At 47.6% G+C, this 24,463-nt stretch overlaps 1 protein-coding gene across 4 annotated transcripts; it reads left to right on the top strand.

Annotated features, from left to right (window-relative positions):
- The first annotated feature begins 5,015 nt into the window (after positions 1 to 5,015).
- On the top strand, positions 5,016 to 21,309 carry IRF6 (interferon regulatory factor 6). 4 transcript variants are annotated; one of them, XM_082614676.1, is made up of 10 exons: positions 5,016 to 5,304; positions 8,728 to 8,897; positions 9,151 to 9,233; positions 9,778 to 9,954; positions 13,530 to 13,734; positions 14,756 to 14,884; positions 16,907 to 17,065; positions 18,343 to 18,735; positions 19,450 to 19,568; positions 20,228 to 21,309. In XM_082614676.1, exons 4-10 carry the CDS (start codon positions 9,781 to 9,783, stop codon positions 20,450 to 20,452), a joined length of 1,404 nt encoding a protein of 467 aa, XP_082470802.1. In that variant the 5' UTR covers positions 5,016 to 5,304; positions 8,728 to 8,897; positions 9,151 to 9,233; positions 9,778 to 9,780; the 3' UTR covers positions 20,453 to 21,309. The 4 variants fall into 4 exon arrangements, with proteins under 4 accessions (XP_082470802.1, XP_082470801.1, XP_082470800.1 ...); XM_082614675.1 differs by lacking the exon at positions 8,728 to 8,897; XM_082614674.1 differs by having other exon boundaries at positions 8,728 to 9,233.
- Positions 21,310 to 24,463: the final 3,154 nt, after the last annotated feature.

Genomic DNA, 24,463 nt, shown 5'->3' with positions numbered 1-24,463 from the left:
CTCACTTTTCTGAAGTCAACACATTCTCCATTGCTCGTGGAGATCACCCTGCCCCTAGCCCTGTACCAGGAGCTCCTGACTTACAGGAGTTCCTGTCTGGCCTGTGCCTTGCTGCCCTCAAGGACTTGACTGAGGCCTGGAGAGAATGATTTACAGGAGGAAACAAAAAGCTGATAATAGCAGTGAGAAGCCCTCCCGTCCACACAGCACTTTTCCAATTTCAGAGAGCTTTCATATCCACGATCTCATATCATAGCCATAGATAATCAAAGGATAGGTAGTTTGGTGCTGACCAAAGTCAAAATCAGGACACTGCTCTGTCCCAACAGGGAAACATATTTGAAATCAGGACTATGAACCCTCACGTTCATGGTACTTGTAACTTCTTGTTTGGCTCTTTTATCTGCAGGTCCAGTGACAACTTTCTTTGCCAGGGGAGATGGAAGTGGGCTGTTAGATTGGTGCTGAAGGGAAGAAGTTTGGAGGGAGGGCCCCAGGTGGGCAGCGTACTTCCAAGGGAGTTACTGAGCCTTCTTTTTCCTCCTCCTCCTCTTATACAGATCCAAGTTTGGAATAAAGAAAGCTGCTTCTCTGAGAACACTTACCAGTGCTCAGCTTGGTCCAAGGATAAGAAGAGAGTCAGAAACAAGTAATTCTGAACACGTTAGCGGAGAATTCTCCTAAAGTCCCAAGCCAAAGTCTGCTTCATTGTCTGGGTTGGAAAGTGAGATAGATTCATTTATGGATTTCTGTTGCAGCTTCCGTTGCAGAAAGCTCAGTGATTCTAGGATTTGGATTGCATTCTGGGATGCAGTCTATGGAGGGTAAGGGGACAGAGGAAGGGGCAACAGTAATGTGCACTACAATTTAGGTTGTTGTTCAGGCAATGTGTTAGGCCCATCAGTGGCCCCAGTACCTTGAAACACTTGATGGAGCCAGAGATAAGCCAGGGCCCAGAAAGGACTTGGGGTAGACCTGGTGGGTTCCAGAATTGCCTTCCAGAGGCTGGCTGGGGTCTGAGTTCCTCTGAGAGAGCACAGAATTGGATTGTTTAGCTTGAAGTCCCTACCCCTTCTTCAGGAGCTCCAGTGACGTGCAGCCCAGTCTCTGAGATTATTTGCTGTCACTGATTCCAGGAACACTCTCCACTGTACCGAGCCATTGGGAAAGGTTCCAGTTGCCATGCCCTCTACTCTGCCAAGAAGAGGGTGGGATTTGGGTCACATATGGGCTTTGGGCTTTATTGCCCTATGTTTGATATTGCAGAGACCAAAGCCACAGGGTGGTGAAAAAGACCCCTCCTCACCAGGTAAGAGTTGCCTGGGAGCCAGAGAGGGAAATTCCCTGACTCCCTGTAGTTATGAATCACGGCCTCTGTGCTCAAACGTACATCCCACTGCCTGAAACTCAGACTCACAAGTGACTCAGTAATGCCTCACCTGAGCAGGGACGGAGGGCAAAATGCTGGGAACACTGCAGGCTCAAGCCACACTGGGGAAGTCTGAATCCCGTGAGAGCTCTTTTGAGAACATAGAAGAACTGATTCCTCTAGAGCCCTTGCAGAGACTCACAAGATGTTCTTATTCCTCAGACCAAGCAGATGAGGTATGTCTCAAGCAAAGGAGACTTCAGGGTAGCCTATTGCCAGCTCTCATCATTTGAAGAGCCAGGAGTTTCCTCCTGATCTCTACCTTAATTCCTCCTGCTTTATTCCCTTTCACTGATTCTTCAGTAGGGTGACACAGGAGTTGTTCACCATAATATCGACAGTGTCTAGATGCATGGGTAACTTAAAAAAAAAAAAATTAACGACCAGTGCAGCACAGTCAGAATAGAGTCTGGCTGGGGTGCTGAACAGGGTCCAAGTGGGAAGAGCTCTGGGCTTGGGTTCTAGTCTTGGCTTTGTGGCTAATTTGCTATGTGACCTTAAGCAAATGACTTGACCTCCTTGGGCCTCAGTTTTCTCACCTTTAAAAAAGGGATATTTGGACTAGAGGTTGCAAACTCATATGCCTACAGAATCGGGAAATTAAAGTAAATGAGTGAATCCAATATGATGGGGTTGTCCTGACTGCTACCTGTAGACTCCCTCTAAATGGGCAGCTGCTGCCTGTTGGAAATGCTGACCTAGGCTGTCCAGAGCATTTGACTCTTCAAGAGATGCTAAGGACCTGGATGTTTATGTGAAATCTCCCAATGTTTAAAAAACTGTGTGGGGGACTTCCCTCGTGGCACAGTGGTTGAGAATCCTCCTGCCAATGCAGGGGACACAGGTTCGAGCCCTGGTCCGGGAAGATCCCACATGCCGTGGAGCAACTAAGCCCGTGCACCACAACAACTGAGCCCGCATGCTGCAACTACTGAGCCCGTGTGCTGCAACTACTGAAGCCCATGCACCTAGAGCCCGTGCTCTGTGACAAGAGAAGCCACCGCAATGAGAAGCCCATTCACCGCAACGAAGAGTAGCCCCCGCTTGCCGCAACTAGAGAAAGCCCACGCGCGGCAACGAAGACCCAATGTAGCCAAAAATTTTTTTAAAAAGTAAAAAACCAGGGCTTCCCTGGTGGTGCAAGTGGTTGAGAGTCCGCCTGCCATGCAGGGGACACGGGTTCGTGCCCCGGTCTGGGAGGATCCCACATGCCGCGGAGCGGCTGCGCCCGTGAGCCATGGCCGCTGAGCCTGCGCGTCCGGAGCCTGTGCGCCGCGGCGGGAGAGGCCACAACAGTGAGAAGCCCGCGTACCGCAAAAAAAAAAAAAAAAAAAAAGTAAAAAACCAAAAAACGTGTGGGTCAAACAAACATCTCTAAGCCAGTTTCATCCCTAGACTAGAGGATTTGAAGGGCCCTCCCAGCTCGAATTTTCTGATTCTAAACTCTGTGTCTTCCAGGGAATTCCCTGGTGGTCCAGTGGTTAGGATTTGGAGCTTTCACTGTTGTGGCCCCGGGGTTCAACCCCTGGTCAGGGAACTAAGATCCCACAAGCCACACAGAGCAGAAGAAAAAAAAAATGTGTCTTCCAAAGAAGATCACTAAGAAATCACCTTAGTTATGGTAATTTCAGCTACTGGAAAAGTGAATGTCTGTGTGTGCACTCATACTCGTATGCCATTGGGCTTTTGGCTCCCCTCAAATGACACTCTCCTGGTGGTCTTCCTCCATCACACACACCTGCAGTGGACTGTTTGCTTGGTCTCAGGAGCCCAGCCCTGGGCCTGATGGAAGATATGGCTTGTCCGGTGAGCTCATCAGCAGTAATAGGCTGGCTGTGCTGAGATAGCCCTTCCCTTCCCCTAAGTGAAGGGAAGAGTGGCCACAATCAGTGACTGAGACAGAGGCTGCCTGAGTCAGGATCTGGGCCTTGCTGCCTTCCCAGGCCTTTGCTAGCTATGTCCCCAGGCTGAATTGGGACTAGGAATCAAGTCCACAGTATTACCAAATCTGGAGCTCTCCAACCCATCTGTATTAGTTTACTAGGGCTACTGCAAAAAAGTAGCACAGACTGGCTGGCTTAAACAACAGAAATTTATTGTCTTACAGTTCTGGAGGCTAGAAGTCCAAAATCAAGGTGTCTGTAACGTTGGTTCCTGCTGAGGACTTTGAGTGAGGAAAGGATCTGTCCCAGGCTTCTCTCCTTGGCTTGAAGATGGCTGTCTTCTCCCTGCGTCTCTTCACATCATCTTCCCTCAATGCCTATCTGTCTCTGTGTCCAAATTTCCTTTTTTTTTTTAGAATGACACAAGTTGTATTTGATTAGGGCGCACTCTAATGACTGCATTTCAACTTGCTTACCTCCGTGAAGACTTTATCTCCAAGCACGATCTCATTCTGAGATCCTGCAGGTTATAGGACCTCAACATCTGAATTTGGGGGGGACACAATTCAGTCATAACACTACTCCATCATGGTCTCCCACACATTGCTTTAAACTCCAAAACCTAAGTACCCTGCTTATGCCCCTTCTTACCTGTGACAGCCTAGTGCTTCCACATCTCATGTGCTAGTACACAGCTCACCGTAAGCATGCACTTTACGTGGACCGGAGTTCTCTGCAGTGGGAAAGGTGAGAGAACTTTTATCAAGTACCTGTTAAGGGACATACAGGCCTTGGATTTCAGGTAACAGTAGATGTCTGTTTCTTCCATGAGGCAATGCCAATATGGTACTTTTTATCCTCACACCAATAAAAATGGTATTTATACTGCACTTGGAAAGTGCCAAATACTGTTCCAAGCACTTTATATGAAGTAATTTTTTGAATGCCCACAACACGCCTTTGAGGTGGGTACTATTATTTACCTCCTTCTACAGATAAGAAACTGAGGCCCAGACAGCTTAAAAAACTTGCCCAAGTCTGTAGTAACTGGTGGAGTTGGATTTGAATCTCAGTAGTTGGCTCCAGAGGCCATGCTTTTAATCATTACCTGATAGTATTTGGAAAAGGCAGGACTATTATTCTCATTGACTAGATGAGGAAACTGAAACTGAGCAGCTAAGCAACTCACTCGGGGTCATAGGGGTAAAAGGCAGAGTGAAGGCAGAATTCCTGCCCTGTAAGCCACGGGTCTTCCCTCAGAAGGGACCAAGTGTCCCGAGTCCCTCCCTTCCCCATACCCCACTCCACTTATACAGGCCCACAGGTATTAGGGCCAACACAGAATCTCTAAATCCTTATTTGTAGTTAACTGTCTCCACATCGCAGGGGGATTATGGGGCATGAAGGAAGGGAGGCACCTTCTCGACTTAGATCTAAGTCTTTTCGACTTATTTTTCCTCCCAGTCGCTTCCAGTTCAGAAGACCACTAGCCCCAAGGGGTCAGGTCTAGACCCCAGTCCCGGAATTTTCTCAGCCCGGATTAGAAGCGGGGGAGGGCGGTGGGGAAGGGGCTGGTGGGGTGCTGGGCTGCCCAGGAACACGGAGTATCATATTTCTCGCAACCCGCCAATCCTGAACGCGGGGGGGCGTGGCCACACCTGGGAGGCGTGGCCGGACGGCAGATGGGTCCGCGGCGTCCCGAGGCGAGGCGCTGACGTGAGCTTGGCTCACCTGGGCGGGGAAGGTGAGGGCCGGTGTGGGACCGGGAGCGGAGCCTGCAGTCCCTACCTGCGCAGAGCCAGGTGTTGCTTGCCCAAGCGGCCGAGGAGAGCAGTGGCGACGGGTGATCCTAACTGGGGACTTGGTTCGGAGGGACGTTCGCTTCTGGCAGCCGGATTGAAGAAAGGTGGGGACGCCAACGTCTGGAGCCTCGCTTGAGGGAGGGAGGACACGCCCGCCGGTGAAGAAGCGTCCCCTCCAGAGTTCGTGGGGGTGAGGAGAGCTTGCTTAAGGACATCTGTTTGTTTGGGGATAGCCTGTAGGGCTGGGTGCCCATCGCTCTGCTTCAGGTAGCTTTCGGGCGGTCCTAGCCCGGGGGGGCGCTGGGCCCTTACCGACCCCCTACTTCTGTCGACTCCCTTTCCCTCCCGCCCAACTGGAGTGTGACGCTCTCGGGCCCCTACCCACCAGCCGTCGGGGAGCGCTAAGGCTCCTCCACCACGCTGGTCCTCCCAGCCCACGGCTCCGCAGGCCCCTGGATCCCGAAGAGGGGATTTCCCAGGCCGGCCGGCGCTTGATCTTGGTGGGTGTTTTGGGAACTTGCGCGTCGGGCCGGCCAGTAAGTTTAGCCAGTTTGTTTCCTCTCCTGGGATTTGTTTAGCACAGTCAGGCCCCTGCCCTGGGCCTGAGAGACACCCGTGAATTTCCAAGTAGCGAAGCTACGTGCTGGCGAGGGCGGCGCCGGGCGTGGTTGCTCTGGGGGTGAGGCCCTCTTCGCCTGAAAGGGCTGGAGGGCTGGTATAGAGAAGTGGGGAAAGTCTTCCAGGCCTGACTGGAAAGCAGGCCCAGGGTGCCACTGTTTACAGGGAGCCTGCTGTGTGGTAAAGGGGTCATCCCTACCCCAGCCCTGCTCTCTTGCTGGATGTCAGAAGTGGAAGCCAGGGAAGGGAGAGGAAGAAGGCGTTTGAGTAGGGGTTGGTGAAAGCTGATGCCGACCCAGGAGAGTAGTTTTCGATGTTTGTCTCCTGGGTGAGAGCAGCACCTCTGCCCTGTAGCTCCCTCTCCAGCCGCCAACTTCAATCAAGCAGGGAGGCAGGGTGTGGGCATTATGGCTCGAGGCCCAGAATTTACCCCTGAACAGGGCTAAACTAAACGGAGGAAAGACTGGGGAACGTGGAAGATGGCATTTCAGGTCTCTCCAGGAGGAAGGGAAAAAGCAGGACCACTCCGGAGGCCTGTCTGCAAGAAATGAGGGTGTGTGTTTTACTCTGAGCAAAACCACTGACGACTGAATCTTGGCTTTGGGGTGGCCGTGTTCCTGGAAACTAGTCTGGGCAGGGGCTGCAGAGGCGGCAGTACAGGTGTTTGTAGGGGACCTGTTCCCTGGAATGGGGGTGTGAGATCGGATGGTTTATGCCTTGGGGAGGTTGATAGTGTCCCTGCTCAGTGCCCAGTATGAGGGGAGTGGGTGGGTTAAATCTTTGTTCTTTGGCTAGTTGAATACCTGTTGGAGACACAGGCCTTGAATTTGGCTGTGATGGCAGCTAGAGATGCCAGAGCTGAGTTAAACTAGGCTAAGCTTGTTCTGTGGGCATGGGATTTGGGTGGTGAGAGTGTTCTGAAAGAGAACTCTGGTTTAGGTGTGTTTAAGGGTGGGTGTCATGCAGTCTCCTCCCTAACCACTTCGTTGGCCCTCCATGCTGCTTGGATCTTTGTTGATGTCTTTCATTTACTTTCTTGGTGTATAGAAGAAGGGAGGGACTTAGAAGGCTGGGTGCAGTGGCAGGATATGGTACAGCACACTCTGACTGAGCAGTGTTGGGTCCAGGCCCCAGATAAAACACTTTGCTGTGCCTCAGTTAACCCAGCTGTAAAATGGGGATGATAACAATGGGGATGATCATTTCATTATGAGGATGAAATCAGACACGTTAAACAAAAGCGCATGAAAAAACTGTTAAGCCTATGTAGGTAGAGGATTGTTGTTACCATGGTTTCATTAGCTGAAGGCCATCATCTTTTATATCTCCCAGTGACCAAGAAATGTCTCCGCTTCCTGTGGTTAAAAAGAATACTACATGTAGTGTTTTGTTTTTAAGTTGTGAATCGACACATGGCATTGTAGGAAAATGTGAATCGTATATAGAAGTACTTAGGCACGTATAAAATTCACCCACAGTCCTATCACCAGGTAACCACTAAGAACTTCTTGTCGCATCGATGTATTATTTGTTTCCCTTTCAAAAATTCTCTGTGCTTATGTGCACAAGTGCGTGTTCTGTTACAAGATGGAGATACTACTATACAGTCAATATTGTATGATGCCTTTTTCCCCCTTAAGTACATATTTAAACATTTTCCCAAATCCAGTAAAAATTCTTCAGATGCCTCGATGTTAATGGCTACTTGCTATTGCAACCTATGAATGTCTAATTAGATATTTTTCTCTGTGATCTTGGTTGCTTCCAAAGTTTGCCTCTCTGCCTGTTCTTATAGTCTTAGGTGCCGGGTGGCAGGTGGAGGAGATCTCGGTGGACTTTCAGAAGGTGGAGAGGGTTAGCTGTGATGGAGGTGGGGCATAGAGGAGGAGGAGGCTGGGGCAGCGTTGCTCCTGTGTACTGCCATCTTGGGAGAATGCTGAGAACACAGGGCTCTAGATCTTAGTCATCGGCCTCTAAGGGTGGCTGCCTCTCCCTCCCCATCACTCTGTGCAGTTCCTTGCGTTGGCCTGGTTGCCTTAATTTTTTTTGATGTGCTGTGGATCAACTAGGATAAGCCCTTTTCTTCAAAGCCCATGATCCGTCAAGAGGTGGATTTCACGTGTCTGCCAGGCCTCGACACAAGACTGACCAATATTGCAACAGAAATTCTCGAAAGCCCCTCACTAGGTGGACCAGTTTGCTGCCCATTTCCCTGTTCTCTTTGTTCTTCCCTTACCCCATCCCCCTTCCTGCAGGCCAGGACTGAGGAAGAGAAGGCTAGAACTTGCCCTGGGGAGAATATGCATTCCCTCCTCCTTATAAGGTAAATGTTCTCCATGGTTTGATAGCTTGACTTTGCAGTCCTACAGAGCAACCTACACCGAGGCCAAGAACATGGGGGTGGGGGGCACTTGAGTACCGAGTGCTACCTCACCTACCCACTGTGAGCTGCTCCCAGGGGGGAAGGTTTCAGTTGCAGAACTTGGTAATTGGGTCAGAAGGCTCAGGTGAGAGCAGGTCCTGCCTTGCTCTTAAAGTGCCAGTGACCGAGCTGGGTTTGAGTTTTCCCATTTGTTGGGAGCCTGGCTGGGGAGAGAAGTGGCCTTAGGACCCACCCCTTAAGCTAAGTTCCTCCGAGGGGGAGCCTTCGGGGGAGCCTTCGGCTGACTCAGCTGGTTTGGGTTCTGCACCGCGATCCAGGTGGGAATCTTTCTGGGTGGGAAGGTGACTTATTTATCTTCCTTTTCTCAGGTCAGTGGATGTTTGAGCAATTCCAGTGTGGATTTCTTTAGGGAGTCTGATGAGAACATTGTGTTTAGTAACTAATGTCGCCCTTGTCACACAGTAGCTGACGGACAATTATTTGTTGAATGAACGTTCTTTTGCAGGCCTGTCTTTCTCACCCGAAGTAAAAACAAAGAGAAATGAGAACGCCAAAAAATCTAAACACAACGCCCCAGGCAAACACTTCTCCGGTAACTGCTTTTTCCTTTAGGCACCCAATCTGGGCAGGCCTTTGTTTCCCCGCTGTGAGTGCTGGCCGCTGCCACCAATGTTATCTGCTACGCTATGCCCTTTATGAGAATCAATTGCAGACTTTACCCAGGCTGGCTCCAGCAACCAATCAGTTCAATTCAGCCTCTGTGGGGAGGTAAACAGACCCAGGTGAGGAGGCTGTCCCAGCAGTACAGAGCTTGTCTTATGACTGGTTTTAGTACTCTATAGGGTTAGGAACTGTGGTATTTGATCATTCTAGGGCATCTTAGCTTTACCAGACTCAGATACAGGGCAGGGTTCTTACACTTTGTCTCCAGTGCTCCCAAGCCTTCTCCTAGACACTGGATTGTCGTGGGGATAACCAGCTCAGACCCCCACACCCCGCATTTTTTTTTTTTTTTTTTTTTTTTTTTTGGTGCAGAAACTTTGGGTGGCCCAGAGAAAGGAAAACAGACTTGAGGCCCAGCTCTCAGATCCCTGTGGATACACTGCCTGCTCATCTATGTAAGTGAGGACTTTGGAACCAGGGACCATCCCTCGCCTACTTCTCTCTCATCCTGATGGTGTCATTTCTTCCTAAAATATTCCCATTCACCTTAGTTGTCTAAAAAGAGAGCATGCTTCAAGTTCTTGCCTATATACCTGCTATTTCCGTAACCTTTTTCTTCCTTCTCCCGAGATGAGATTGAAAAGAGCAGTTTCTCTTCTCTTCCCTTGGTACTTGCGGAAGGACTGTTTTCCAGCAGGGATGACATCATCTCTTTATTTTTCTGCCTCAGGATTTAAATAGAAGAAATGTGATCTACTTACGTGATAAGTCTGATTTGGCTAGAGCATGAAAACTAAATGGCTTTGGAATAAGAATCAAAAGAACCTTTTAACCTGTTTTCTTTTCTTCCCCACCTGGCACAGTTTATTCCCATATTTAGTTTCTTTGCTGTAATCTAATGGAACTGTAGCTCTATCATATGGGAACAGTGGCTGGGACCTTTTCCCAGGGGCTGGCCTAATTCTCCTCTCCCCATTCTTCCCCCTCCCCCCAACCCAGATCATGGCTCTCCACCCCCGCCGAGTTCGGCTGAAGCCCTGGTTGGTGGCCCAAGTGGATAGTGGCCTGTACCCTGGGCTCATCTGGCTACATAGGGACTCCAAACGCTTCCAGATTCCCTGGAAACATGCCACCCGGCATAGCCCCCAACAAGAGGAGGAAAATACCATTTTCAAGGTAAAGGTATCCTTTTACCATCTGACTTGAAGTGTTTTCCAGTTCTCTCAGACCTTTCTGGTTTTTTGTTTTCCTGTTTTCAATTTTGGCTTGAAGAAGGTACTAGATCCAAAATGCTGATGCAACAAAAAGAATGTTTATGATGGGGGGTGGGGGCAAACTTAGCAGGCATAGTAATTTTTCTTGTTGGGGCATGTCTGTTATGGTTGAGGCCATTTATTCTTTCCCATTGGTCAAAGCTACTCAACTCACATCCCAAGGGATCCCAGGTGTGATTGGCTAAACTCCTGTAAGTGTGTGTATGCTGTGTATGTTGTTCTAGAACTCCCAAGGGTCAGCCAGCAATCAACCCTTCATTCGCTCAGGGCTCTTGCTCTGGCCCGGGAATGGCTGTCCAGATCAGGGCAGAACTCCTGAGTGTTCGCAGGCTCCTAACAGCCTGTAGAATGGGTGTTGAGGGCCCTTTGCAAGTTTTTCTTTTGATGTTAATACCTTTTGCCCCATCCATAACCTCCGCTTAAAAATGAAAGGCGATTTAATTACAGGTTTTTATTCTACACATATGTTTTCTTAACTGAAGAGTAGCTCTGATGTGAGAGTTATTTTGCTTCACTGAAACTAAGATTGAATCACGTGGCATTTCATAAAATGTCAGTGAAACCAAAGTCTAAGACAGAAGTAGGTGGGAAGCTCGTTGTGGGAAGGGGTATTATGTGGTTTGTAACTCCGGAGCCCATGCCTCTGCTCCAGACCAACTTCTCTGTGCTGGTCAGTCTTCCATCTCATGAGTAGCTTTAGTTCCTGCACTCCCAAGACACGGAGAAATGAGTTTGCCCATTTCTTCCCTGACTATAAGTTGGAAGTCAGAAGTGAAATCCAGTCCCTGCCCTGAGCCTCTCAAGATTGATGCTCCAGATTCTTGCTGAGACTGAGCCAGGAAAGGTGGGCTCATACCTCAAAGGAGAGAGAGCCAACTTAGAGTTGTTTCCCACCCAACTCAGTTATATTGGGTGTAGAGATGAGAGGTAGAAGAAAAATTGGCCTGTGAATATTAGAAAGTAAATGAATGCTTTTAATGTAAACATTAAATAATGATATGAAAGTGGTAAGGAAAACATCTGTAAATCAGCACCAACTACTGGAGCTGGCATCAGAGGGGATGGGCCTGCCCTGGCCCAGCTGGCCTCTCGCTGTGGCCTTGGTCTGAAACTGGACTTGCTGTTGAAGTGCCTGGTGGTGGCTGGCCATGTGGGAGGAGACTGGTTCCTAAAAGCTCCGCTCGTGAGAATGTTCTGTATGCTTAGGGCTTGAGGAAAAATTGGCTGTGGGAAGCTGCTTTGTCCTACTTATATCTGTGTATCTGTTTGCAGAATGCTAAGGGAGGGTCTGGGTGTCAGGAGAAGAGTGAGGGTGCTTTCACAGATCCCAAGCTCTGACAGGCCTTTGGCAGGATATGGGGTGTGGGCAGTTCTGACTAGCATTAAGTGGGTGCCTGCTGCATACCCTAGGTCCATTATCTCATTTGCTTCTCGAGAACACTGTAAGGGGGGCGGCACCCTCATGTTACAGATGCAGAAGCTGAGTCTCAGAGGGGCTAAGTAACTTGCCCAAGTCACATAGCCAATAAGCGGTGGGGTTAGGGTTTGAACCCAGGCCTATCAGCTCCCCCATTATCAGAGGGCCCCTTCTGACCAGGAGCTGGAAGACCTGGCTTCAGATCCTACTACCATCCCTTGCATGTGTGGTCTTGAACAAGTCACGTAATCTCTTTGGGCTTTAGCTTCCCCTTCAGTAAAATGGGGCTAAAACCAGTCTTGACTTCCTCACAGGATTGTTGTGAGAATTGAGTGAAATCAGTGTGGGAAGGGACTCGTAAATTGCCATGAAAATGCAGAGACTGTGTCCATTTTAGGAAGAGAAATAGGGACCTGCCCAGTGACCAGGATCTCAGAGGCAAGACTGAGAATGGGTTTGAATAAGGGATGTTTATAAAGCACAACGATTGTCATGTGGTGGGTACCACCCTCTGCTGCATCAGCCTCAGGTTCTCTGCATCATCTGAGTGGGCCCTGGGGAATGGCTGTGTTGTGAGCAGGATGTTAGTCTGGCTGCTCTCTGTGGAGGGGTAGGGATTCAGGGAGCCACAGAAATTTTGCAGACCTGTGCCAAAGTCAGCACAGCCCAAGCCAGCTGGATGGGGCCAGAGCGGGAGTGGGCACGGAGGATCAAGCAAAGAGAGGGGAAAACGTGAGGAGGCAGCAGCCAGGTACTGCCAGGGGCAACTGGAGACGTGCCTCTCCGAAACTAGGGACTGACGAGGTTGAAATCCCCTACAGGGGGTTGGATGGAATGGAGCCTGCTGAGTGCCCAAGGGCAGCAGCTTTGTCAAACTGCTTCATTCCATACTGCACATCAAGTGGAGGAGCCCCCAGGTCTGAGAAGGTGGTAAGAAGAAATGAGTGCATTGGAGGAGAAGGATTTAGCTCGGCTGTTGAGAGAAGCTTCCTCATGATTGTGAGGCTCTGCAGGGATTGACTGAGGGAGACCAGAGAGCTCAAAGGATGGGGCCGGAAAAGTTCCATTTCGGCTTGAGGAAGTAGTCTAGTTCAGGAGCAGAGGCGGGGAGTTGGGACTGGACAAGCGATGTGCCCTGTCCACTTGAACAAGCTGCCGTGTGCTTCCTGACCTTGAGTCCTCTGCAGAAGACATCCCCCGTTTCTGCACCAGCACATACGTCACAGCCCTGAAGAAAGTGTAGACATCTGAGATACGTTAACAGTGGGGGAGGGCTGATATCCCGTGAACAGACACACAAATGCCCGTTAGACCTGGAAATTGAAAACCAGAGAGGCGGGGCCGCACTGGTCTTGCCCCAGGCCACCAGCCACTGGTGTTCCCAGCAAAATGTTCCCAATGTGGGAGTTTGAGGAAGCAGGGAAAGGCAGGTGGTGTGAGTTTATTAGGACTTGAGGCCCTCAGCCTCGCACTGAGGCAAGCTGAACCCCCAGAGCGTGCTTCCTGCCCTCCTATGGGCTGCTACTCCTAAAGGTACTTGGTTTCAACAGTTATTTGTGCATCAGATTAAAGACTGAAGGGAGAGGGAGCAGCAAGTCTAAATTCTTCATATCATACACCACCTCCCTTTCTCGTCTTATTATATAAGCAATTCATGTGTAAAACAAATAAGGCAAACAAAACAAAACAAAACTACCTGAAATCTTGCTATCCAAAAGTTACCATTAGTATTTTGGTGTATACTTGTTCCAGACTTTTCTTTATTTTCAACCCTTCATTAAGGCCATTGTAGTCTTGACAGATGATGCTGGCACAAGCACTTGAGATGAGGCTCCTCTTTTTAAAAGACTGTATTTGCATTTGGCTTAATTTCTCTCAGGCCCTGCCTTTCCTGGTCCCCAGCGTGGTGTTTTCTGCTGCAGTCTCTGTCAATTGGAGTTGGGGTGATGGGGCGGTCAGGCAGGGCTGTGTGTATCTGTGTCTGTATGAGGGAGGGCGGGCACACTTTCCAGTGTTTCTGGGCAACAAGCAGGCACTCACTGCAGTTTCCTATCCCTCAGGCCTGGGCTGTGGAGACAGGGAAGTACCAGGAAGGGGTGGACGACCCCGACCCAGCTAAATGGAAGGCCCAGCTCCGCTGTGCGCTCAACAAGAGCAGGGAATTCAACCTGATGTACGACGGCACCAAGGAGGTGCCCATGAACCCAGTGAAGATATATCAAGTGTGTGACATCCCCCAGCCCCAGGGCTCTATCATTAACCCAGGTGAGGCCCCAGCTGCTGGGGAGAAGGTGGACAGTGTGCCAGGTTCCGGGGCTGGACCCTTAAAGCGATAGTCGACTTGAAAGTCGCCTCGCTCACAAAGTTGAAGACTGGTAAATAAAGGAAGAAATCCTGTCCCTAGAAAGAACCCAGAGAACAAAAGATATAAACTCAGCACAGTCTTCCTGCCCACGCAGTGCAACAGTAAAGCATTAGAAAGAAGAGGGGGTATTGAGTTCTATAAAAAATAACTTCTCTTGGGACTCAACACTGAGAAGAGAGGCCAGGTAGTTTAGAAGAAGGAGGGATTAAAACTTAGAAGGTCTGAGTTATAAACCTCGGTCTTTCCATCTCACTACTTGTGGGACATTGAATCAAGTCATTCAACCTTTTGAGCCTCAGCTTCTCTCACTATAACATCTGGGTTCTCATCTTTCCTGCGTATTTCAAAGGCTGTTCTAAGAATCAATTGACATGACATTATGAAGGCTATTAAGTTCTCTTTATAAATGATGGGTAAGTGATCATTTAATTTGTATGGTATTTTTCCTAGGAGAATACCACCTGATCCCTATATTTACTCAATGTTTAGCAAGTTCCGACTAAGAGCCAGATAATTTAGACTTGACCTGCAGTGAATCTAGTGAGGCTCTGCCATGAGGGAAGGGTCTGTCTTCACAGTAAGCTTATAAAGGAGAGAAGCTGTGCTCCTTGGGTCCTTAGAAGGGATGCTAATGTGTAGAAAGGGGTTTAGAGTAGGAATTAAAAGGTTTCTAGGAGAAGGGAGTAGGGTCTGCAGCTCCTGGATAGGGGAGGGGATGAGAGCTTGCACTGGGGCTCCGTAGGAGGAGCTGGGAGTGGGGTGAACACCCTTGGTTCCCACTCTTTGGCATTGAGGGTGCACACTGAACCCAAGGAACCTCTGTGCTGGCGATGCCTAGCTTGAACAGTGGGTCAGCTGCAGGGATGACAGTGCAACGTGAGCGCCTCACTTTTGACCTTTGTGTGTGTGTTTCTCGGGTAGGATCCACTGGATCTGCTCCTTGGGATGAGAAAGATAATGATGTGGATGAAGAAGATGAGGAAGATGAGCTGGACCAGTCACAGCACCACGTTCCCATCCAGGACACCTTCCCGTTCCTGAACATCAATGGTGAGTGGGGTGGGGGGTGGGACAGAGGCATGGAGAGGATGTAAGGGGCTTTGATTTTGCAACCGTTGACACCATATCCACCATTGCACTGGGAGCAGCGACCAGGCCCTGGGGCCAGGCTGCCAGTCTGTTAGCAAGTAGGAGTCATAGGCAAAGGAACCCTGTAGGCATAGTTATCCCAGTGGGGTGGCTTCTAGGCAGAGAGAGCATCTTCTGAATCTTATGTGATAATTCAGAGAAATTAAAAAATTAAATTCCTTCTCCATCCCGCATACAAATACACAAGCTGTTATAAATTTTGCTGATTTCCTTCAGGCCAAGTGCAGGGATAATTTTCGTGAATTGTAGGCAAACTCTTGTGCTATTTCCCTCGGTACAAATTTTCTGTCACTGCCTTAACAGCCTCTGCTAAGGCTGTATCATGGGAAACTTGTGGCTCTACAGCTCTTAATACTAGGCTCTGATAAAATTTCTCTACTAGAGACTTTTATCTTTTTTTTAAATTGACTTTTTGAATTCCGCTTCCCAGGAAAGATGAGTTTAGAGGTTGGAGGGTCCCTGTGAGACAGAGCAGGCACTGCATCTCCCATTGCACATTCTGAGGACGCTCAGACACAATGTGAATTGCTCTTCCACAGCATCTTCACTTGAACTTTCCACTGACATGCTCCTAGTCATATGACTTGCATTCAGTTGAGTAGCTTTTCACTACTTTTCTAAGTTCCATCTGGCTGCTAGGGTCAAATGAGATACTTTGGCCACCTAGAAAATTTAGTATATCAAGATGATTCCTGTAGGATTTTGGAGTCCCCTTCCCTAGGTGATGCCCCTTTTGAGAATCAGGAAATGACTCTTATCTGTCTACTTGCCCTCCTTGACTTACCCTGTCATTTATAACCTTGCAACCAAGTGATGAGTAAAGACAACGATCATAGAGCTCTCTCAGGTTAATATTGCCACAGCTACATTCCCACTTGGTGCAATTTTAAGATTTGGACATTTGGAAATGTGAGATCCTTTCCCAAATCTTTGGCTCACTCATTCTGTTATTCTCACCCCTTAAAAGGATGCAACCCATTTCCAGGATCATGATTTCCCTTTTTTTTTTTTCATGTTTTTTTAAAGCTAATATTGTGTGTCCTTACGTTATGGGCCACCTTGGATCCTTTATGGAAACATGTGAACATATATTAAAAATAAAAAAGTAAAATGGGTACATAGATATAACCAGACTTGTACACAAAGGGTCAAAGAAACCTTAACCTCTGATTTCAGAGCTGTTGGGCAGAGGAAGAAGAATTGCTGAAGGATAGATGCTTAAAAGGTGAGGCTAGGGGGGAAAATCTGTAAACTTTGGAGTGAGCCAACTTTGACAATAGCAGGGATATAGGATGTGTTTTTCATTCTCTCTTTTAAAAGCTTTAACTGGATACTTTTGAATAAATAATACTCTTACATGGTTTAAAATTCATAATGGTACAAAAAGGAAATCAGCTGAAAGGTTTTCCTTCTAACCTGTCTGAACAGTTCCTTCCCTGGAAGAGAGACAGATCTTTCCAGGTTCTTGAGTATCCTTCCAGATGTTTCATGCATGTAAAAAAGTATGTGTTTGTTTTTAAAGGAATTTCTATACATTAACACTTACTTGAAGCTAATCAACCAATTTAGTTGAGTTCATTTTACGGAAGACAACCAGTTTCTGTTTAATTGCTGGGTTCAAATTTTGTAACAGGGAATCTCTCATTCATGCTTGTTCTAATTTAACCCCAGGGAGTGCCCACTTGTCTGTTAATCATCAGCAAATGCATGTTTTCAGAATTATGAGTTTATGAGAGAACTAATAAGATTAGGAAGCAGAAGCAGCAGAGCCTTATTTCTTTTGGTGTTTGTTGGGGGAATTACTGATGGGCTGCCACACGGAGCTGTGGTCCAGTGTTGGACCTTTTAGGTTTGAGAGCTTCGGAGCCAGGTGATATGCATGTGTGGTGCGCCTGCCTGCTCACCCACATCCTTCTGTTCTAGGTTCTCCCATAGCACCAGCCAGTGTGGGCAACTGCAGTGTGGGCAACTGCAGCCCCGAAGCAGTGTGGCCCAAAACGGAACCTCTGGAGATGGAAGTACCCCAGGCACCTATACAGCCTTTCTATAGCTCTCCAGAGCTGTGGATCAGCTCTCTCCCAAGTAAGTGAGCCTTGATTTTCTAGCTGGATCTTCAGCTCCTATTACAGTCCATTTCCTGCCCCACCTTCTGCCTCCATTTCTTTGCCATGTATAGAATAGTCCCCCAGGCAGCCTCTGTGTCTGGTTCCTGGCTGGCTGATGAGTCACCAGGAACTAAAGAAGCATTAGCCCATACCTACTTGCCCATGGGGATGCTCTGATTGGTGCTGTGCAGCTCTAGGTTACTCACCTGTTAGGTGGGTGGAAGGCCTGGGTTTATCAGTTTGCCCAGGGGATTTGTGGGATGGGGAAGTTAATGACTGTGGATCTGGTCAAGGAGGCCCTTGGGTTTTGAGGGACTTTAGGACCCAGAGAAAATCTCTTTCAGAATTGGGTACACATTGATCTCAGTGAAGAATCATTGTCATTGCACCTCCCTTTCACACTACACATGGTAGGGGAGGTGCGGGGGGAGTACTAGCATTTTGTCCAAGAGGCTGATAGCTTTGATAAGACCTATAGGGTTCAATGGACACTTGCTGAGTGAAAATTTACTTTGTTGTGAACTGTGTCCTTCTGTGATATATTATTAGATCATATCAACAGTGTGTGCTCATCTGTGTAATTTTCAGAAATATGCCTTGGTATTTCTTATTGTTCCTCTGGTGTCTTTAAACAGTGAGTCAAAAATGATACACAGGGCTTCCCTGGTGGCGCAGTGGTTGGGGGTCTGCCTGCTGATGCAGGGGACGTGGGTTCGTGCCCCGGTCCGGGAGGATCCCACGTGCCGTGGAGCGGCTGGGCCCGTGAGCTGTGGCCACTGGGCCTGTGAGTCCGGAGCCTGTGCTCCGCAGCGGGAGAGGACACAACAGTGAGAGGCCCATGTACCAGAAAAAAAAAAAAAAAAAAAAAAAAAAAGATACACAAACCAGATGCTGCCTTAGTTTTCAGCTCCTTCCAATGCCTATTGATGTAAAGACTCAGTCAGTACAAAATGGGGAGACCGGGACCCAGAACTTTGGTTGGAGAAATTCTAGCTGTTAGGGTGTGGTGACTGAACAGTGATAGTATAGATGGAATTTGAACTATTTGCTTCAAGGCAGCCTTTTGAGTGAATATTCCAGGGATATGTTGATGTCTCCCTTTGTTGCAGGAAGGATAACTATGGCAGTGGCCTTCCTGAATGCTGGTTGAAAGGTGGCTTGATCTTGATGGACTTGCATTGCATGAGTCTTAGGGATGGACGGGCAGAGCAGCAGAGCAGGACTCTCACTGTCCCCCCCCCCCTCACCTTGCAGTGACTGACCTGGACATCAAATTTCAGTACCGTGGGAAGGAGTATGCACAGACCATGACGGTGAGCAACCCCCAGGGCTGCCGGCTCTTCTATGGAGACCTGGGTCCCATGCCTGACCAGGAGGAGCTCTTTGGTCCCGTCAGCCTGGAGCAGGTCAAGTTCCCAGGTCCGGAGCACATCACCAATGAGAAGCAGAAGCTGTTCACCAGCAAGCTGCTAGACGTCATGGACAGAGGACTGATCCTGGAGGTCAGCGGTCATGCCATCTATGCCATCAGGCTGTGCCAGTGCAAGGTGTACTGGTCTGGGCCATGTGCCCCATCGCTTGTTGCCCCCAACCTGATCGAGAGACAAAAGAAGGTCAAACTGTTTTGTCTGGAAACGTTCCTTAGTGGTGAGTCTTTTTTCAGACGATTGATGGTGGGAACTGCTCCCTGCAAGTCTGTCTTCCTCCTTCCTGCCCCCCTTTCCCGGCTCTGCAAAGATCTTAACCAAACAGTTTCTTCTGGAGGAAGTCAAGGTAGAAGGGGACCTTGATTCTGAAAAATAAAAGTGACCTGGGCAACAAAGAAGGGTGTTCCACTCCAAAGCTATGCATTTGAAGCCAGTTTTAGGTGGTTGTGGCCCCTTTATTGGCAGAAGAAGGAGACAGCCTTGTTATTGCTCCCCACATTCTACCAGCTTATCCTTAACTTTGGAAGGTGACCCTGTTTATCATAATCAGCAAAACATATACTCTTCTCATTTGGGACATATTTGCGTGGCAAATTTAAGCAGACATATTTAGGGAGAGCACTGAGATGTGAATTTTCCAATGTGATTTGAACCCTAAGTCTGGTTTAAGCGGTGTCCAGTAGAACTCTCTGCAATGATGAAAATGTTCTATATTTGTATTGTTCAGTATGGTAGCCACTAGCCACATGTGGCTATTGAGTATGTAGATGTAACTAATGTGACTAAGGAACTACTTAATTTTAATGAATTTAAATTCAATACCCACATGATGTGGCCAGTGGCTACTATTCTGGACAGTGTAAAAGAAAGTGCTTACTGAGTAGGTGTGGAATGGCCCAGTACCCCAAACTCCATGCTCTTCCGTGTTCTGCAGATCTCATTGCCCACCAGAAAGGACAGATAGAGAAACAGCCACCATTTGAGATCTACTTATGCTTTGGGGAAGAATGGCCAGATGGGAAACCTCAGGAAAGGAAACTCATCTTGGTTCAGGTGAGGAGATAATAATGTGTCAACAACTCTTTGCCTTTTTATCAATGCTTTAGCCCCTAGGTCTGGACTTGAGCCCTGAGTGAGGATCCATCAGCCTCTGCGGGTTTGAATCCCATCAGATGTAGCAACTTGAGCTTTGTACATTGTACAGTAGGACCAGGCTGGAGAATACAGTGTCCTCAAAGCAAGTGACTGATTCAGGGGAGACCTTATTCTCTTACTGACTAATATTAGAGTCTTGCTGAAACCTAATAGGATATGACTCTTTCTAGCTCTTTTGGAAAAACCTTTGGAGGTACTTTTAAGAACGTGTTCTTATTCTGGAAAGTGGCAGCAAGACCACTTGGGTTTGGCTGTGGATTTGTGCATCAAGACAGGCAGTAGATGAAATTTGGATAAAAGTCCTGCTAAATAAGCAGTTATTTATTTAGGCATGTGATGTGATGCTACTTCTAGGTTCTTTACCTTCATTTGAACCAAATTCTAAAGTGAACCTTGGCAGGATGGTCCAGAGAGATGAAGGCATAGTCTGTATCTAGACATTAAAGTGGTGGGCTTCCCCACAGCCTCACTGGTCCTTCCTTCAATCTTGGGCCCCTCCTGCTGTTTAAAAATACCCTTTCCTCAGTGGATAGCTGTGTGCTCTGTGTCCTGAACAGGTCATTCCGGTGGTGGCTCGGATGATCTATGAGATGTTTTCTGGTGATTTCACACGATCCTTTGACAGTGGCAGTGTCCGCCTGCAGATCTCAACGCCAGACATCAAGGATAACATTGTTGCTCAGCTGAAGCAGCTGTACCGCATCCTGCAAACCCAGGAAAGCTGGCAGCCCATGCAGCCCACCCCCAGCATGCAACTGTCCCCTACCCTGCCAGCCCAGTAATCATGAATGCCGTCTTCCTTCTCTTTTTTACAATATTGTACATATGGATTTTTAAAATTAGATTTAACCAGCTTTTAAACCTTTCTTCTTTCTAACAATATTAGTACTCTCTGACTCTCCAGATGTGCCTTTTAAAGTTGATTTAATTTATGGAAAAATCACCCTTCATACTTTCCCTTTCTTTTTTAAACCTCCCCATGGTAGTGTAATGTAGTAGAAGGAGATTTGGCCTGGGAGTTTGGACACCAGGGTTCTAGCTGCAGCTTTGCTTCCAGTGGTGTGACCTTGAACCAAGTCATTTAGCCTCTGGGCTTCAGATTCATTACTGTAAAATGAAGGAGCTGGAATGATGCCTGAAATAATGCCAGCTTTAAAACTCTGACTCAGTGACTTCATTCTACTTGTACAAGGCAAAACTGCCTGGAACAGAACATTTCTGCCTTGTTCTTGCACCATATATATATATATATTTTTTGCTTTCATTAAAGTTCCCTCAAGCACTGATTTGTCCAGGATTGATCTCCGTTTGACCTGTTCTGCTAGTATAGTAAGCTGGCTCCCTGATGGGGGAAGAGGGAGGGAGGGGCACCGGCTGGTTGCTTGGGAACCAAGCTAGATATCTAAATAGAAATAGGTGCCAAAGTCTGAAAGTCACCCAGCCTGTGGAGTAAAAACTCACAAATTGAGCTTCTAAAGGGAAGCTGTTGATGTAGAAGGCTTAGGGATTCTGTAGAGGAATTGGCTGTCAGGTTTTCAACTTACCACTACTGAAATCTGGGCATACCTCGGAGATATTGCACGGCTATTCCCAAACCACTGCAATAAAGTGAATACTGCAATAAAGCAAGTCACACAAATTTTTTGGTTTCCCAGTGCGTATAAAAGTTATGTTTACATTATACTGTAGTCTGTTAAGTGTGCAATAGCATTATGTCTAAAAGTACAAATGTGCATACCTTAATTAAAAATAGTTGGGGACTTCCCTGGTGGTGCAGTGGTTAAGAATCTGCCTGCCAATGCAGGGGACATGGGTTCGAGCCCTGGTCTGGGAAGATCCCACATGCCGCGGAGCAACTAAGCCTGTGTGCCACACTACTGAGGCTGTGCCCTAGAGCCCGCGAGCCACAACTACTGAGCCCGCATGCCACAACTACTGAAGCCCGCATGCCTAGAGCCTGCGCTCCACAACAAGAGAAGCCTGTGCGCTGCCATGAAGAGTAGCCCCCGCTCGCTGCAACTAGAGAAAGCCCGCGCACAGCAACGAAGACCAAACGCAGCCAAAAGTAAATAATAAATTAATTAATAAAAAAAAAAGATACTTGATTGCTAAAAAATGGTAACCATCATCTGAGCCTTCAGCAAGTCATAATCTTTTTGCAATAGTTACATCAAAGATCACAGATCACAGATCACCATAACAAACATAACAATAAAAAAGTTTAAGTATTGTGAGAACTACCAAAACATCACACACAGACATGAAGTGAAAAAATGCTGTTGGAAAAATGGCGCCAATAGGCTTGCTTGACGCAGGGTTGCCACAAATCTTCAATCTGTAAAAAACACAGTATCTGCAAAGTGCAATAAAGCAAAACACAATAAAACGAGGTATGTCTGTACCACTGTATGTGTGTGGTAGACGACAGTATATAACTCAGTGATAGCCTTTGGAGAGGACAGAGCTCTCTTGTTCTTTTTTCCCTTCCTTGAGGAAGACCTGAGAGTGAGCTGGGCATCCAGGACCAACTCCTGTGACCACAGAGGAGACAGGGACAGTTCCTCCTTGTATGGAGATGTTTACAGTCTTCCTGTCATTTGGCTATTTTGTGGATGGGAAAAGTGGGGTGTTAAATGTGTAAAGGTCAAGGTGAAGAAGGGCCGAGCAGTGCTTTTCTGGAAATGGCTCACCTAGCACAAACCTGCTTGTCTCCCTTCCTGGTGGAGGTAGCTGGGTGTGAACAGTTAAGGTGAAGAGTGTAGATTAAGGTGTAGAACATTGCAGCTATGGCTACAATTAAGGTGTAGAACATTTCAGCTATGGCTGCCACAAACTGGTCGGATCTATTAACGTTCGCTCTGTCCCTGACCCGTTGACTCTCTTTTGTTTTTGTTTGTTTTGTTTTTTAGGATGAAATTATACATAATTTAAACCCCAGGACCTAAATGGAAAACAAGATGCTTATCCCTGGTTGCAGGTTCCAACCCTCCTGAGTACTGATACCTATGTGTGCCATGCCATATTAAGAAAGTCCATGTCTGGTCTGCTACCCTTAAAGCAAGCCACCTCCTACTTGCTACTGAAGTTGAGCTAGCTGTAAAGTTGTGCTAGCTTTATTTCAAAAACCCCTCAATCACAAGTGGCAATGGGACTTATTTATTTAGAAAGCTTAAGCTGTGGTTTTAGGGTCTCTAAGGGACCTAGTAGAATCTGCTGTTACTAAAGCATGACCAAGAGAAATCTGGGTGCTCAGGGGCTCAGCTGTGAGCAGAAGTTGGGCTTCTAGAGACCAAGAAACATGCAAGGTATAGGAACTTTATATTTTGGGGGCATTGTGTTGAGTGGGTGCAGTGAGGGATTTGGTCTTGATGTCTGGCTGCCTCTGTCTGTATCTGCATAGCTCAAAGTTAAAAAGAATCCACAGAAAACACATTGGGAGGGCAACTGCTGGATCTGGGCTGGTCTCTTCCCCTTATTCTGTGAGACGCTAACAGCCAGGCTGTACACCTGGGTGGGGGCCCAGAAAATGTGAGCTGGCAAAGGGTGTAGAGAACGGTGTTCTTAAGTGCCAAGAAGGATTGAACATGTAGTATGTGATTGTAATGAAAAGCTGATGAATATGTTAGAGGAATGGATGAGTGGTTTTATGTGGTCTTAACCCAGTAGTGTAGTTTCTTCCTTGTTCTTTATCCTTTTCAGAACACTGGGAGAGTGCATGCAGGGCTCTCCACTGATCTCCCTCCGTGCTCCGTCTCTGGTCCTGATGCCAGGTGTCCTTTCTTGGAGACTCAGTCTGCTCTCTCCTTTGGTGGCTACACCACTCATTCCCTTGGTGTTTTCTACTTCCTTGCCTTCACCTTGCTTAAGACTGGGAAGGGAGTTAGGTGGGGTCCCCAGCTTTTCATTTTCTTCACTGTCCACCCCACTAAACTAGATTAGCTGTAGGTGTAAATTGGGAGGGCAAATGTTGGATCTGGACTGGTCCCTTGCCCACATATTTAGGTCCCTGGCTATATGTTCCCATAGCACCCTATAGTTCCTCTTTCAGAATAATCAATTCCCTTGTAATTGCTCAGTTTGTGTCCTGCATGACTACAGACTTGCTGGAGGTAGGGACTGTTTGTCTTGGACTTTGCTGTCAGCCCTTAGCACAATGTCTGGTACATAGTATGTTCTCAAATATTTATTGTTAGAATAAATGCATTAACTCAATACGTCCTTCATTTCAGAAACTGATTGCTAACTACCATGGGAAAATAAAGTAAATATGGGGATGGAAAAATTCTAAAATTCTAATTCTGAAATTAGTTTCTGCTCTGCTTCTGACTCCCTCTGAGCTAAGAACGTTAGTGTGGGAGCCCCTACAAGCTGGACCTCCTTCCAGGCCGGCCCCACCTTTACTCTACAGTGGTCTCTTTTCACAGTCTGAAGATGCCACCAAGGTACAGCCAGGAGTGAAACTTCCAGTGTAGGTGACTGCAGTTCCCTTAGCCTCTGCCCTGCCCATGTATCAATAAATTTGGGCTATCTCTTCAGATACGAATTTTCTCAAGAAATTCCTTCCCTTCGTGGTATGGGTCATTATCACTGGTAGTTAACCTTTCAGTGAACTAACTTTTTCTTGCTAATGACCTGATTGAAAAGCTTCTGCACCTCTGCCTCTCATTTCTCATGTGAAGTCAGCAAACTGAATTCCTCAGTTTGAGCTCCAAGAAGGTGGGGTTTTTGTCTGTTTTCTACGCTGTAATACTTCCAGCGCCCAGAAGCATACCTAGCACACATTTGTTCGGCGT

Source organism: Mesoplodon mirus, assembly GCF_964341445.2.
Source record: "Mesoplodon mirus genome assembly, chromosome: 3".
NCBI lineage: Eukaryota > Metazoa > Chordata > Mammalia > Artiodactyla > Ziphiidae > Mesoplodon > Mesoplodon mirus.
Note: the sequence above shows the minus strand (reverse complement) of the source record. Positions and strands in the feature narration are given on the sequence as shown.

Excerpts from the sequence above, each read along its gene's own strand:
- IRF6 (XM_082614673.1), top strand. The coding sequence starts at position 9,781 with ATGGCTCTCCACCCCCGCCGAGTTCGGCTGAAGCCCTGGTTGGTGGCC. Across the intron at positions 9,955-13,529 it reads AGGAAAATACCATTTTCAAG|GCCTGGGCTGTGGAGACAGG; the intron begins GTAAAGGTATCC and ends CCTATCCCTCAG. Across the intron at positions 13,735-14,755 it reads GGGCTCTATCATTAACCCAG|GATCCACTGGATCTGCTCCT; the intron begins GTGAGGCCCCAG and ends TTTCTCGGGTAG.